We start from the raw sequence: 15,999 nt of genomic DNA on the forward strand, positions 1-15,999 counted from the left end.
AGAACACACTACAACATCATTTCTCAGGGTCAATTGTCATCACGACCGTGCATCGAATCACCTCGGTCCTTAACGATATAGTCTAGATTCTTGACTATGGTTAGCTATCATCTTACCCCTTCATATCATTACCCATTTATTTTGTGGACTGATGAACACCGCCAAATAAAAATTGCAGGGCTGGCTGTGGAGTCTGGAGCAACCAAGGCCAGCCAAGTTGTTGGAAGACAAATTTTCTCCGTTCTCAAAGCTTGTGGTGGAATCCATGATGAGGTTGATACACACTTGAGCCAGCATCACAAATGTTATCAAAATGAAATTTTACCTTATCCAAATTGTGGTATGCAAATATTAGAAAGGTACTACGCCTCTCTGATTCATCGGATGTGGTATAGAAGCTGGCATGTAATATATGAAATTTGTATAGCTAGGCGCACTACCGGGCATCGAAGGATGTGCTGGCTCTTGACTTATTTCTGCAGGTGGCGGCACACCATGAACTAACTGGAGGAGCCAAACTGGATTTGTAGGCTTATGCAAAGTGCTAGCACCTAGAGACGATCTGGATTTTCCTCTTGTAAATGTCATGAGGCATGAGCCACAACCTCTTCATAGGACATTAAAACAAAACATTGATCCCCATATGGGTACACAAACATTGTCCTTTTGATTTATTTTTCCAGTAGATGATTTTGGACCATGTTTTCTTTACTCCATGCCCTTTTGCTGTACTAATTTTTTGGGCGATGCCACATAAGTTATATTGCTATACTGAAGTGTTGATATTAGTATATGTAGCAATAGAATGTCGGGATGGTAGCTCTAGCCTCTGCCAACATTCTAAAAATTGTAGCATCCTTTATACTAATATTAAATGTTTTTGGATGGTTCTTTTTCTTGAGCAGCTGCTCCCGTCCACGGCCTCCTTGATCTCAGGATCTGCTCCTTCCCCACGTCTGCCCACGAGGACAAGGAGGCACAGCCGTGGCCACTAGCAGCGCCAGAAGGAGCGTCCATTAAGGCAGGATGGTGTGCAAGTTCCTCTTTTTTTCTAAGCTTAGGTTCCTCTTACTTGCATGAGTTATTCTTAAGTATTGATTTGATTTGTAGGATTTACATTAGTTGGCTCAATCTGATTAACTCGAATTGTTTTAGGGACTGTCTATTTAGTATTTGACTGTTTTTCAATTCGACAACATTCAAATTTCCTGACAAATAAATAGATGCCAACCTGTATGTTCTGTATTTCTATCAAACCAGGTCGGGTTAAACTCTGACCCGGTTTCAACTGAACCTGGAGCACTTCTACTCAAGAGAACATCAACCAAACATTGGGGGAGATCATAGGAAAATCACTCAAGAGACGATCCCCAGATCAGGGGATCAGGAGCACTTCTACTCCTACCCCAATTCTTCAACCCCTTCACCGGCTTCATCTCTTACATGGAAAATCTGAAAAAGAAAATCATCAGAGAAACTAGATTAGAAACAACAGAAACTCTGGAATGTGTGATCGCAAGCAGTTGTGAAACGTTGTAATTACAGAAACTTTGAAGTCTATAATTACAGTGGCCAAAAAGCATGGTAAATACACTACAAAACTGAGGTAGCTGAAAATCACAGTGCAAACTCTGAAAAAGCATACAGCAAATACAAACAAAATATGCACCTGATAGCATAGAAACAATACAAAATTGACAGATATTAAGTGCTAAAGTTTCAAATGGAAACAAGGCTGCAAGTACCCAAAACTGGTGAACATACACTGTAAATTACCAAGAATTACGGTGCAAGAGTCCAAGAATTACAAATGTAAATCCCCTAGAAATTACAGTCCACATACACAGGAAATGGCACTGCAATTACCCAGGTAACTTGCAAAACTGGTGAACTAACACTGTAAAAACCTAAGAATTACAATGTAACCGCCCAAGAAAATCCCCTAGAAATTATACTATACATACACTGAAAGTAGGCAAAGAATTACAGTGTAAGTGACCAAGATTTACAGTGTAAATCTCCTAGAAAATACAGATTACATACACAGTAATTACACTACAAGTACCCACTAATTTACACTACTAAAACTGATAAATATTGTGTAAGTGACGAAGATTTACAGTGTAAATCCCCTAGAAAATACAGATTAAATACATAGTAATTACACTGCAAGTGCTCACTGATTTACACTAGTAAAACTGATGAGCTTACGCTGAATTACAGTACAAGTGACCAAGATTTACAGCGTAAATCCCCTAGAAAATAAAGATTACATACACAGTAAATACACTGCAAGTACACAAAACACTAGTAAAACTAAGGGCTTACACCGAATTACAGTGTAAGTGACCAAGAGTTATAGTGTAAAGCCCCAAGAAATTACAGTGTAAGTGATCCAAAACTAACACTGTAATACCCAAGAATTACAGTGGAAGTGCCTACATGGTAAATACCCTTGAAAAATACAGAACACTGACATAGGGAATTACACTAAAATAATGCAGGATTTGCAGTGATGAACTTGTGCCGTAAAAACCCAGCAAAATACAGTGTAACTCCAGAGCTAGTCCACTATAATTTACGGTGATAGTTCCCATGCTATTACACTGGGAATACCCAACTATTTACAGCAAAAATAAATAAAGTACTACAGTGAAAGTACACAACAAATTTCATCTATATCTAAACAGTTTGTTGCTCAGTATTGTTAATACTGACATTTTGTTTTCAAATATGCCAGATGAGGAGCATGATGAAGACAGTAACTGAAGAGGACCTACTAAGATTATCACAGGAAGAACTCATCCCAAATGTGAGTTACACTAGTAGAAACTATAGGAAGATGTTACATAAAAAAATGCTAACAAAAATATGTTCTAGGACACATTTTCATTCACCGCTCTTCTATTCCGACATTATATACAAGGTAAAAGCAAATTCAATTACCATAGAGCTACCAATCTGAGTAAAGAACAACTATAAAAATTAAATTGCCCTATTGCTTGCAGGTACACTTTGGAGATGGGCGTACAAGCATGACTGAAGCTAATGAGGAAAAGTCCAGCACCAATGCAAATAATATCAACAGCAGAAGAATAGATAGAAATGTAAGCAACCATTGGAACTCTTATAAGACCTGAGAAAAGAAAGCAGTAGCTTACATTTTAACTTACTCTGCAGACATTGGAAGAAATGCATTGCCGTAGCAACAGCAAGCGAAGATGGCAGAGCAGAATTTAATCCCTGCGAGACAAACCTCTTTTACAGCATGAATTTGGAGCATGCAAGCACACAAAAATTCAGAAACAAGAACATATCATAGATGAAAGCTTTAAGAAAAACAAAACTCAAACAAGAGACTAAAATTGCAGGTGACCGAAGATATTGATCCCACCACATCAGCAGCTAAAACAAATTCAAGAAACATACCACAATAATGAAGGAGAATGGAAAGAACCAGACGACTCGCATGTACAAGACGGAGACAATGGATTCCTCGACGAAGAAGACATTACGAGGTTCCTACAAAAAGAAAGAAAAATAAAATAACTTATACTGAAAATGACGGAGAAAATGGACTCACATGAACAAGATGAAAAAGTCGTTGAAAAAGACTAATAACTTATACTGAAAAAAAAGAAAATAACTTGAGAAGTGCAAGCAAAAAAGAAATGATAATAACTAACATCAAAAGTACAGAACTACATAGTCAAAAAATACTATGGGAAATGTTTACATGCAAGGAAAAAAAATCACGGAGCATTTTACTCGGATATAACTTTAGGTACGATCAAGGAGGACTAACCACATTCCTTCTCCCAGCAGATGATAATTTCCTATTCAAGCATTTTACTTTCTGAAAAAACAAAAAGACACTGGTCAACCTAAAAAAAAGAAAATAACCAAAAACAAAATCAACTACTACAAAGAAAGAAAAACACACTTGATTCATATAGAACTTCAAAAGAGCTTTGTCAAAACCTCCTTCATCACCAGAAAGTTCAGTGCTAGATACATCCATTCGAGTGTAAAATAGCAAATCCGTAAATCTAAACCTGATAATTACATATCTAAAGCATGAACATTTCACTACAAAAAAGGCGCAAAAAATACATTATAAATACATAAACTAAGCAAGACGATTACAGTATAAAACTAGGGGTGCACTGAGAGCCATAAATTCAGGAATTACATAACTGAATCAAGAAAATACACTGTAAAAATTGGGGGGGGGGGGGGGGGGGGGGGATACACTGCAAAGTACACATAGAAACTATGGGAATTCTTGGGAAAATTACAATGTAAACAGGACACAATTGAGAAATAGAAGACATAAGAGAGCAGGACACATCTGTCCAGAATAAGCTACACCACCGCATCTACAACTACATCAGAGACATTTGTGGTGATTGCATCCGCGGAATCACGCACCTACATGGGGGTCACATGTACATAATCCCCCCAACTACAACAAACCGTGGATAGGAGACAGGAAAACATCCACCGCATCTACAACTACATCAGCGGCGCGGGGAGGGGGGGGGGGGGGGGGGGGGGGGGGGGGGGCGCACAAATTACGCACCTCCATCTCCAGCAGGGATTCAACCATAAAAATCATGCATCTACAACTACAAACAGGTGCTTGGGGAGACACACAAATCACGCATCTCCATCTCCGGCAGGGAGTCAACAAAATCATGCATCTACAACTACAAGCAGGTGCTCCGGGACACACACAAATCAGGCATCTTCACCTTCAGCAGGGAGTCAACAACATCATGCATCTAAAACTACAACAGCGCGTGCGACGGCAGGGACGACATGAACTCACCTGATCTGGAACCAAACACAAGCAAAAAGCACACGGCAGAGAGCGGAAGAGAGGAACAACCAACCGCGACACCGGGGATCGAAGAGAAAGGGAACCGCAATCAAAATCAAGCGGCGAGAATCGCCATGCACGGAGAGAAATCGCCTGCTGTGCTGCGCCGCTCGAGCTCGGCCTCAACCTTATCGAAACAGAGCGTCCAGAATGGGGAAAGTGGAAAAGACACGCACTCCCAAATTCAAACAAGACAAAAACCAAACAGACCCGGGCCGGCGATAACGGGCGGACAGAAAACCGTGCACGACAAAAAAAGCGGACCCGGAAACGAGCCCGAACAAAAACCAAAACCAGCATGAATCTCCGTGCAAAAACGGACGGACAACAATTCGAATGACGACGAATTGCAAAACACTCAGCTGTAAAATAGCAAATCCGTTGTTTTATGGTGGCCATTATAACTTTTGTGAGTTTTTGTTGTTCGCCCGTTGCAACGTACGGGCACTTTTACTAGTTGCTACCTATATAGCCATCTGATGTGCTAGCCAATCTCGTTTCTTTTGTCTCGTAATTTTTTTCTTACCTATTTTTTGCTGGGCTATACTATATGTATACTACATCATGGGCCCTCCCGGCCTGGCCCCTGGGCCGTCGCCCCTCCGGGCCATACACCAAGGCCGGCCCTGAGTATAAATTAGATCAACCCGTGCATGGACAGCCCGGCCCGGAGGCCCGAGCTTGAAAGCCCAGCATCCAAGCTGGGCCTGGGCTCTATTTTCTAGCCCGAAGACCAGAAAAAGCCCAAAATGACCATAAATCTATATTTTATTTGAAATAAGGTATAGTTTATTATTTTAATACCTTAAATATTATTACTTTAAATAAAAAAATGTCACTGTTCATGTGCTTCAGGCCGGGCCAGGCCAGGCCCGGGCTTGGGGTTTTTTGCTTTGGGCTTTTACAAGCCCGGCCTAAAACCCGGACCCTCCTGAGGAATGATCCGATTTAGTATAAAGCGTGTCTGTTCTAGCGTGTTCCTCTGCTGTTAGGCCAAATCCTAAACCAGTAGGGAAGAATCTGCCCGTTCATGGGGACCAACAACAACAAAATATTTTGTTTAAGTAAACCAAGAACGAAAGTAAAAAATCACTCGTGGAAAGAAGCACTACCGCTAGTCATTTAATCATGGTGCCATTGAGACGAGACAAATCGATTTTTACGATCTTTATGAGCTGCAAAGTTGGAGGCTACAGTCTGTTTCTTTCTGCAACGATGCAATGATGCGGGAGCCGTGCTGACCGGTGAAGTGGTGAGTGACCATCGCTTGTTGACCGTTCCCATTGCTCGTCACAAAGTTTGACTCTTCTACATGGAGTACGAGCATCCAACGTTCCATGTAGCATGAGCGCCCAACGTCGATATCCAATATTTGAACAGGTGAATACCAAATTTTGGCAGCCTAAAAAATTGCTTTCCGCTGCTGCATATTTGCAGCACTTGAAGTGGCTGCAGCAAAAACAGAGCCGCGCCACGCGATCCCTCAACCCCCCACGGAAGTTTCCCTGTGCGCAGCCACTTTGTAGCCAGTCGGCGCATCCCCCCCCCCCCCCCCCCCCCCCCCCCCCCAAAAACCACTAAAATCCCCAGTGTCAATCTCCGCACTGACCTTCGTTGCCCACCAAATCCGGGTTGATTCCCGCAACGGCCTCCCAATTTAGCCGCCAATCTATCAATTTCGATCGGTGCTCCACTGTGATTTGCCTGCAATTGGCATCAACTGCACTGCCGCCCCAACACGAGTGCCATGTCATACCTCAGCGTTCGACTCCGTGCGTGGGGCCACTTCGTCATGGATATCACATGTGAAGGCGAGTGGAAGTGGCTCGACACTTTTGAGATGTCAAAGCTTTGCATCGCATGCATACAAGACCGTGGCATGGAGGTATGGCCCACCCAATTTTGAAATCAACATCACAGAGGTTGAGTCAGTTGAGGAGGCACAATCCTCGCCTCTCCTCAACAGAGCGTGTCCCGCAAGGAGGAGAAGGCACACCGCCGGTTAGAGGTGCAACACACCGCCCATGATGGGGATGCAGTGGCCATGGCGAAGTTCGCCGAGGCCAATTCAGATTTGGTGGCAGCAGAGGTCGAGTTCTTCACGAAGAAGGACACAGAGTTCTTCACGCAGAAGGAGGAAGAGGTTTATTCTCGCAAGATTAGGGCCGAGGTCGATGCGTTCTTCAAGGAGCTTGGCATGGATGGCTGGGATGATGACCAGGAGGAGGTCAAGACTTTTACGGCCCACGAGCCAGGTCCCTTTGGCAGACCACAGTACTAGGGATGATCAACCTCGACTACGACAACGGCGATGATGAGGAGTTCGACGAGATTTGTGGTATCATGGTCTATATGATCTACTGTAGTAGTATGTTTGTAGGAGTGATGGTCTATCCTAGTTCTGTATAATTATGCGGTGTAAATGTTTATTGTTAAATTAGAGTTTAAATTTTTCAAATGTGAAATTAATAACGTTCAAGTGATCGTTTTGGGGCACCACTTTTACATCACCTGTTAAAGCAACGGCTCTCGGGGTGCCCAAAATTTCTCTCTCCAACCTTATAATTGTTTTGTATCACCAAATTTTTCATCATCTGTTGGAGACTGCCTAATTAGGAAAAAAATAATTGGCCCTAGTGTCGCTCCTGAGCGAATGACATGGGTAGCATCTTTGTCTCGTTCCACCACCACCCTCTTCCTCCTCAGTGTAGCCGGGTGAAACCCGCGCAGCCCATGGCTGTGGTGGGGCACTACTGATGGAGCCTCCCTCTTTCTCCCTCTCCACTCCCTCTACTCTTTTTTCCCTTCTCTTCCCGCAAACACTAGGCCGTTGCCTCCCCCCTGAGCTCGTGAGGGACATCGTCGCACGACCATGGTGGCGTATGGTGCTAGGCAGCTTGGGGAGACGTGGGTGGTGCGGAGGGCGATGCATCGAAGCTTTAGGCTGCGGCCCTCCTGGGCCTGTCCCCATACATGTCTAGAGGTGCCAGATGTAGCGCAGAGGTGGCCTTCCCAACTATTGCATCATGCGTGTAGGTACCCTACAACACTAGTAAGTGTGCACGTGCAACGCACGTCTAGACTAATATGAAAATTATATGTGAAAATTCGTATGTAAAAGGATAATATGATAGCAGCAAGAAATATTTAAAATGAATTATTGTATACAAAAAGTTGATTTTTCACCAAAGAAAAGGTATTGCATTCATGTTTCAAACCATTAGTGCCCTTTTTATTCTATAAATCTTGAATAACATGTTCAAGTACTTGGTTACAATCACTATTTAATGTTTCTATCTACTCAAGATCTACATCTATTGTTAGTAATATGATTATTCTCTTACAAGTCTAACTTCTCATAATCATCTATCTCTTTTGCCGTCGTCATCGTCTCAACCAACGCCTCTGAGTATCACATCCCTATGGAGTAGGGGAACAACCACTCTGACATGTGGTGTACATAGCGAGCTTCTTCAAATAGAAGGCCAACAAGAATGTCCCTCCCAGTACAAGTTTGGTTGCTTTGCGGACATCCCAGAAATTAGAAATGGATTCCTAATTAACTCACCTACAAGTCAGTCTAGAGTTCCAAGGAATACTGCAATGTGACCATTAAATTAAATAATTGAATAAATACTGCAATATGAAGATTAAAAGTGAACTATGAAGACAAAAAATAGTTAATGCTTGCTGAGCTTGGGTAGGTAGTTGCATTTTCAATAACAGTTATCATATGGATAACCGCATACCAGCAAGAGAAAGAGGAAGTGACTCAACAACAATAATTGGCTTTAAATAACAACAGTCTCTTCCCGCACAACTTCCGTCCTTTTAGCCCGCCAAAAAGAAATTTTCAACTTACAAATATCGATTTTGACTAAATTTCAGTAGATGACTACAATGGCTAGTGGATGTGTAGTAGTAGTAGAGCCATGGTTCCTAAACATGCCATGCGATCCGAGTATATAGTCTTCGATGTCGATATCTTTTCACCAACAACATGGCAAAACCTTGCATCACAACTCGACACCTCTCTGTGAAAAGAGTACAGGCTAAGCCAACAAATAACATGTCAGAGGTGGTTAGACAGGTATTGAAGAAGAGAATCATTTTTATTGGATATTATGGTAAGATAACATAAAGCCCTAATATTCCCCTCAATTGTTACCACAGTATTGAAGAACCATGTACTGACTATGAAGTATTGGTCGATACTAAAAGATGAAGTTGTATAGTAGAGGAACAACAGTCAAACCTATTAAACACAAGATAAGTACAGAAGAACCTATAGACAGAACGTCTTGCAAACTGGACAATGTGTTGTTACATATAAATAGCCAAAATGACTGCATGACCATATGTAAAAACTGCACAATGGAAGTTCCATAATTCAGTGGTTCGGTCACAAGAAAACTTCGGCAAACCAACATTTAGTTATTTAAATCAAAGTTCAGCTTATTTACTACAGAAGTGGCGCTTGGATTAAGAATTTTAAAAACATGCATGCAAGGCTGCCAATACCAATCGGCAGGCCAACATATAAGAACAATTATGCTTCTTGTATTGCAGATATTCACAGAAGCATGTACTGAATTTTCTGTGCAGAAAATGATTTGCCGTAGATTGTCAAAGAGATTATGTATAGTTCTTACATTCAAATAGTCTAAAAACTAACATAAAAATGCAGTAATCCATTGGCATAATGCACTCCATAAAATCATACTGTACATTTTAGGACCGAGATAAAAAAAGGAGGAACCATAAATTCATACTGTACAAGATGCTGATCCTCAGTCAATAACAGATCAAAATGATATTCAAATCCTTTTTAGGAAATAAAAAATAATACTTACCTGCAGAAAACAATGGATCGACACTCGATATTGAAGTCAGTATATTCTCATCTTCAAATAAATGCAGAAATAAATACTGTGTAGGTTTTGAATTGCAATGATGCTTAAATCAGCTTCTTTTTTTTTTTGCAAAAAAGAAGCAGCTTTCAGAGATATATTCTTGATTCATCGGCAAGCTTCAAAACAAAATTCAATTTATTCCCATTGAAAGCTGGATGCAAAATGTGTGATTTTCCATCTCTGCATATGAGGGCATAACCTAAAACAATGCACCTAGAAACATAAGAAAGATCAACGACGAAACATTTATTCTTCTTCTTTCTGAAGGCCAAAGGCACTCCATGAACTCAAACTCTGCATGCAGTTCCAGCGGAAGGGAAAAGCACAAAAGCTGCCTCTAAAAGACTACCGCTTGAAGGGTCAATAAGAAAGGATTTCCTCCTGCAGTATAATAGAGAACCTGATGGGTGGATGCGGAACCTGAATGGTTTTGTTCATCTGCATAATACATACACTGCAGTTTATGAGAAACCCCAAAAAGATTATATCACCCAAGAGAGGCATGAGCTAGCGCACATTTGCGACCGAAAATAATAGATGCGCCGACCCAGATCACAAGTCAAAGCACATGAACCGGCCTATAATAAAGAACGAAGAATTCAACCTGTATATCTGTGAACGGGGCAGCCAAACATAATGCATTAGAATGAACCTGTAGAACAGGAAGAACATCATGCTGGATCACACAATTTTTGTTGTACATCAGCTGGAATCACCAAGTAATAAACATATCATAAAAATAAACTTTCAGCTGGTCGATCTGCATTAAGTCTGATGTACTACCTCCATTCCTAAATATATGATGCTGGGGCAGTTTAATTGAGGTAGTATGACTCGCCGGAAAATAACTGAAATACTCAGTGGTTACTCTTGATTCAGCTCCAAAGTTCAGAGAAAAATATGTGCTTGCAGTGAAATCTGAAATGTTGGTAGTCCGGCATCATGCAGAATCAAGGTAAACCCTCACCGTGTTGTAAGCTCAATCTGAAGTTTACATTGGTGCACGTCAGCCTTATCGAGCAACAGCTCTGACAGACAAACATAGCAGAGAAATGCAAGTTTAGAGATATATCAGTAGCAAACACAAAAGAAATCATATTAACAACTTCATTCAGCACCATTCCGCAGTTTCCCAGGTTGACTTATCAAATAGAATTAGTAAGTAGGCACGCCCAATAACAAAGTGCTGAAAGATACAACCTTTGATGTAGGAATTGTGGGAACTCATTTTCTAGTTATTCTAGAGAGTCGGATGAACACCGCGAGCCACAGAAACTGTGAGAAACCCATCCACCTCTTCTCCGGCCTTCACGGCCGCCGCAACAACGTGCCTGATGCGCCTTCCTTAGCGCCCCTCCTACTGGAGTGACACCTGTCCAAGATTGGAGGACCACAAGAATTTTAATCAGAAATTGATATGAATTTCCTCACAAATAGAGTGCTAAGAAACCATTAAAAATCCAATGAATTCGAATCCTACAAATCACTCGATCTGCAGAGCGCTAAGGCACCTTAATTGCAGCAACTTCATGGGTGCAGACGATGAGGAGCGGCGGGCGGCAGCGGCGGCCGTGCTGTCTGTTCGGCGCTGGCGTACCTGAAGTAGCAGAGGAGGAACGGCTGGGGCTGCGGCCTGCTCTCGTGTCCGGCAGAAGAGGATCGGCGGGGGCCGCGGCCTACGTGGGGCAGCAGAGGATCAGTTGCGGGGCCAGAGATAGGGCAGGGAGGTGCGAGCGAGGTGGCTATGGGGCGCCGAGGACCTTGTGGGGCAGGGGTTGCCGACGAGTGCGGGGATGAGAGGCATCGGCGGGCTGTCGCCTGGGGAAGAACCGGGCAGGGAATAGTTGCAGTGCGGGTGCCGGGGATTGTGGGGATGGGATGCGATGGTGGGAGGCGTCGTGCGGCAGAGTTTTCGTCCGCCTATTGTAATCGCTAAGTACACCAATGAGATCTCATTAGATTAATCTGGTCTGTTAGATTTGATTAATCTAGATAATCAGACGGTGATAATTAACCGTGTACACTAAACGGGGTGGTTACAGAAAAGAATGTGTTCTCTTGTTTAATAGTAGTATAGATAGTAGTATAGAAGTATAGATAATGCTAGGGCTCTGCTTGGGCCGTTCGTGCCCTGCCCGTTTGCTCTCCTGATGTAGCGTGTGGCTATAGGGCTGAGGTGTGGCTCGGCCGGTCGAGGTACAGTCCATGATCAATGTGGACGGGTCAGCCTCGTGGTTGTTGTGGCCCAATACATCCCAGGTGGCGTGAATGACGCGTAGCTTTCAACGTTGGCATCGATCTCATGCGCGGTGCAGTAAGCGAAGGGGAGGTGGTGCCGTTTCTGCCGTCCGCTGCGGTGCTTTTATATAGGGCTATGGAAAATAGCTGCGGGTATAGCGAAGCTATAGTGGGCTAAAGCAGGCTATTTGTGAAGGCGACCATTTAGCGGCACCCTGCTAAAAAGACTATAGCGGGCTATAGCGGAGCTATAGCCGGCTATTTAAAACTATGTTTTAATGTGGGCCACTACAATGGGTTTCTCGGCTGCCACCCTCTCCGGTCGTGTCGCTCTAAGACAACTTCAATGCAGTAAGAAGCCTTCTCGTCACCTAGTATGGTTGCGATGCTCTGAGCAAGCATTGAATACGCCGCGGACAGTGAGCGGACGCGGCGCGAGCGGCACTCTCGGCCGCAGTGCCGCTTTTGAAGCGGTTGTGTCGCACTAGACCAACTTGAATACGACGTCCAGATCGGAGGCACGGTTGGAGAGAACGCGCGGTGATGCGTTTGGGTGGGACCGTGTTGTTAAAGAACATGCCTCCTCTCTAAAAGTCCGAACTCCCGCATATTTCCCACGTCTTTGCATCATGTTGCAAGAAATCAGATAAGTCCTTCCGCAAACATATGCTCCACCGCATTGGATGAAAAAAATGGTCCAGCCGTGTCGGTCCGAACATTTGTGGGCATATTGAGGCAGGATGTTGGAGATTCCATTACAACACAAGCAGGCGGTATGAATGGTGTAAATCTCTTATCTGTTAAATTATAGTTGTAATTTGTAAACAGTATTCTACTTAGTGTAGTTGAAGCGGAGTTAAGAGGGAGGGGAGGGCATATATGAGTTTTTTTCACTACTCCCGATCAATAAAGATAAAGAAATTATTTTGTAACAGAGTAATTTTTTTGTTATGAACTAGCGAGTAAAAAGCAAACAAAGTTGCAAACAACAAGGGCCTCTTTGATTATCAGGAATATAAAATGGCATGAAGAGAAAAAAAACTGCTATGTTAAGGGATTTTAGAATCTGTAGTTCAAACTTTGATGGCTTTGTGGTACTGCTATAGTGCCATTGCTAGCAATCAAGTGCTCAAGGCATGGAAAATTTGCAGGAGCTAAAAATAATTTTGTTCCAAACATAATGAATGTATAGGACAACTGAAGCAACAATTTGTTCCAAACGGAAGAAGCAGTCAAATCATGAATGTATAACACAACTGAAGCGATCTGGTGAACAGAGCGATCAAGCGGACGGAGAGGTAGGTCGACATCGATCGGTAGTACGTGTTGTACTTTTGGTAATCTGTTGCTGATTCCCGGTGCCTTATATGTCTGAACAAACAAAATTTGAATCTGTAATGTGTAACACTGTGGCAGACAATTCACCTAGTTAGCCAACAAAGCTCTAAGGATGATTCCTGGTGCCTTCTATGCCTATGACAATAATGTTTCAATTTCTGATGTGTAGGGATAAAACAAAATCATGGGTAAAATGGGTCTGCAAACTCTAAGGGAGAGAAGCGAAGTGACACATGTATCATTCATCTTATCTTTAATGGGGACTTGTTCTTATAAACGGGAAGACCTAGGAAGTAGGTACTGATATGAAGTTGTTGGACCACCGATAGATGACTACGAAGAATATGTTGGTTATGACTTAGTCCTTGGCTAGGAAGAGCCCACGGGAGCTTTACCAATCCTTTATGCAAATGATATTTCCTTCGAAATTAAATAGTGTATTTGGCCAACAGATAAGTTACAAAACATAGATAGAAGAAAGCCCGACGGAAATGTTCTGTCCTCGGGGTCGGAGAGAGTAGGAGATAAGTCACTAGTAGGAAAAGGGGCTTTTACCCCGGTTCATAAGGGCCTTTAGTCCCGGTTCTGGAACTGGGACTAAAGGGTCGTTACTAATGCCCTAGCCCTTTAGTCCCGGTTCTTACACGAACCGGGACTAAAGGCCGTCCACGTGGCCGGTGCGGGGAGCCCAGGCAGGAGGGCCTTTGGTCCCGGTTGGTGCCACCAACCGGGACCAATAGGCATCCACGCGTCAGCACCTGGCAGGAGCTGAGGTTTTTGTTCTTTTGAAAGGGGGTGGTTTAGGGGTTTTGAGGGGTTAATTTAGGTGTTTCATATATTGTGTTAGCTAGCTAATTAATAGAGAGAAGTGTCCTCTCTTATCTCCGTGCTTTGTCGACGCTACGTACTATATACGTATGGAGAGGAGTAGACACGCTAGCTAGTAATCAAATGAAGGAAATAGAAGATCGTCATGAACATATATATATGCATACAGAGAGAAGTGATATCGACCACCTCTCCTTCTCCGAGATATTGGTCGAACAACAAGTTCTCGTATATCTATCCGACACTACCGGCTACATATATACAATAATTATCTCTTATAATACAATCTCCTAATTATATTGTAGGAACACAGGGTCCACATAGTATTCTCCGTTTTCAGCGATCACGTGGTCAAGGAAGAATGCCGCCAATTCCTCTTGAATTCCTCGCATACGAGCTGGTGCTAGGAGTTCATCCCGCTTCCGAAAAATCTAATTTGAAGAAGGGGGTCAATACATATATATATGAATAAATGAAACTCAACACAAATGATGGTAATAAAATAAAATTGTGAATATTATTGCTTACGCACTTCATATTGTTCTTCAGTGTAGCCCCGCTCACAGGTATGGTAGCGGATGGACTCGCAAATGTAGTATCCACAGTAATTATTCCCGGGTTGCTGCCACAACCACTTTACAAGAAATAGAGGTCAATCAAACTGATAAGCAAGCATGCTAAATGGTATTGATGAAACTAGCGCTTGAATCACTAGGAGATGCGCGGAACATGCTACTATAGTACTTACTTTTGGGTGTCTAAATTGCAGCTGGTTCGGCAGTCCCGGGGCTTTTGAGGTGAATTTTTTCCAAACCCTGCCAGACAAAGAAAACAATTACTTGATATCAGGAAATGAACAAAGTTGCTGATATGGTGGATAATGATCGATTTAACTTACTTCTGGAGCATTTGAGTCATGTTCGCATAGTCCTGGGGATCTTTTCGTCTCGAGTCTAAGACGGTTACTACTCCCGGCTCAAGCTTAATCTCTAGGAGAATATAGTGGAAGCTGCGCATGCATGCATAAGTCATCAATTACATTACCATAACCTGGACTAATAAAGGGAAACCGAATATGCAGAAGACAGTAACACTCACTTGAAGTTGTAAGGAAAGAGTATTATATCTTTGTTTTGATTTATTACCAACGATTGTAGCAAGTTGGCCTCGGCTTCTTTGGCATGAAATTTAACCTGAGTTGCATCTATGAGATTTGTGTTAATGAACCCAATATCACCGATTTGTCTTTTCTTCAATTCGGCGATCTTCAATCTGCATAATATAGTGAGGATAAGTATAAATACATGCAATGAAAGAGCTGACCTATATAGAGAGACTTAATGACAGAAGTACTACTACTTACAGACAGTAGCAAGTGATCGTTGTTTTATCGAGGGACATTAGATGGTAAAACTGGAAGAAATCCTCAAATGGAACATTTAGCAGTTCAATTCCAACGAGGTCATGCTCCGGTTTAACTCTCAGCGTTAAAGTACTCATCCCATCAGACTCTCTGCAGGTTTTCATGTACCAATCATGTAGTCTTCGCATCATCGTGCTTAGAGATTTGACATCTTTGACGAGAGGCTTCCCGTAATGGTATTTGTGTTCGTCCACCTCCATGATTTCATAATGTACATCGTCGGGCAGGTAATCTCCAAGATCGGTATAACCGGGCACCATACCCGGATCATTAGCGACGATGTCTTTTGACAGCTTGAGCAGGGGGCACGATTGGTTCTCTTGTTCGCCGAGCTGGGCAATTTTTTTCCCAGCTCGTCGTTCTTTCATCCTTTTATC

At 42.6% G+C, this 15,999-nt stretch overlaps 1 protein-coding gene and 1 long non-coding RNA gene across 7 annotated transcripts; both read right to left on the minus strand.

The window, feature by feature from the left end:
• Positions 1 to 1,136: 1,136 nt before the first annotated feature.
• Positions 1,137 to 5,076, minus strand: LOC123167972 (uncharacterized). Of its 5 annotated transcripts, none has more exons than XR_006484170.1 (5): positions 4,896 to 5,076; positions 3,806 to 3,856; positions 3,430 to 3,522; positions 3,162 to 3,243; positions 1,137 to 1,452 (listed from the first exon to the last, which is right to left on the minus strand). XR_006484170.1 is itself a non-coding variant. In XM_044585831.1 (5 exons), the coding sequence occupies exons 1-5, from the start codon at positions 4,019 to 4,021 to the stop codon at positions 1,433 to 1,435; spliced, it is 312 nt and encodes a 103-aa protein (XP_044441766.1). In that variant the 5' UTR covers positions 4,022 to 5,065; the 3' UTR covers positions 1,137 to 1,432. The 5 variants fall into 5 exon arrangements, 4 of the variants coding, with proteins under 4 accessions (XP_044441766.1, XP_044441765.1, XP_044441764.1 ...); XM_044585831.1 differs by having other exon boundaries at positions 3,174 to 3,243; positions 3,944 to 5,065; XM_044585830.1 differs by having other exon boundaries at positions 3,944 to 5,061.
• Positions 5,077 to 10,382: 5,306 nt separating this feature from the next.
• Positions 10,383 to 12,113, minus strand: LOC123166496 (uncharacterized). 2 transcript variants are annotated; one of them, XR_006483570.1, is made up of 3 exons: positions 11,556 to 11,723; positions 11,307 to 11,471; positions 10,383 to 11,167 (listed from the first exon to the last, which is right to left on the minus strand). It is a non-coding gene; the product is annotated as an uncharacterized lncRNA (long non-coding RNA). The 2 variants fall into 2 exon arrangements; XR_006483569.1 differs by having other exon boundaries at positions 11,307 to 12,113.
• Positions 12,114 to 15,999: the final 3,886 nt, after the last annotated feature.

Source organism: Triticum aestivum, chromosome 7D (assembly GCF_018294505.1).
Source record: "Triticum aestivum cultivar Chinese Spring chromosome 7D, IWGSC CS RefSeq v2.1, whole genome shotgun sequence".
Classification (NCBI taxonomy): Eukaryota; Viridiplantae; Streptophyta; class Magnoliopsida; order Poales; family Poaceae; genus Triticum; species Triticum aestivum.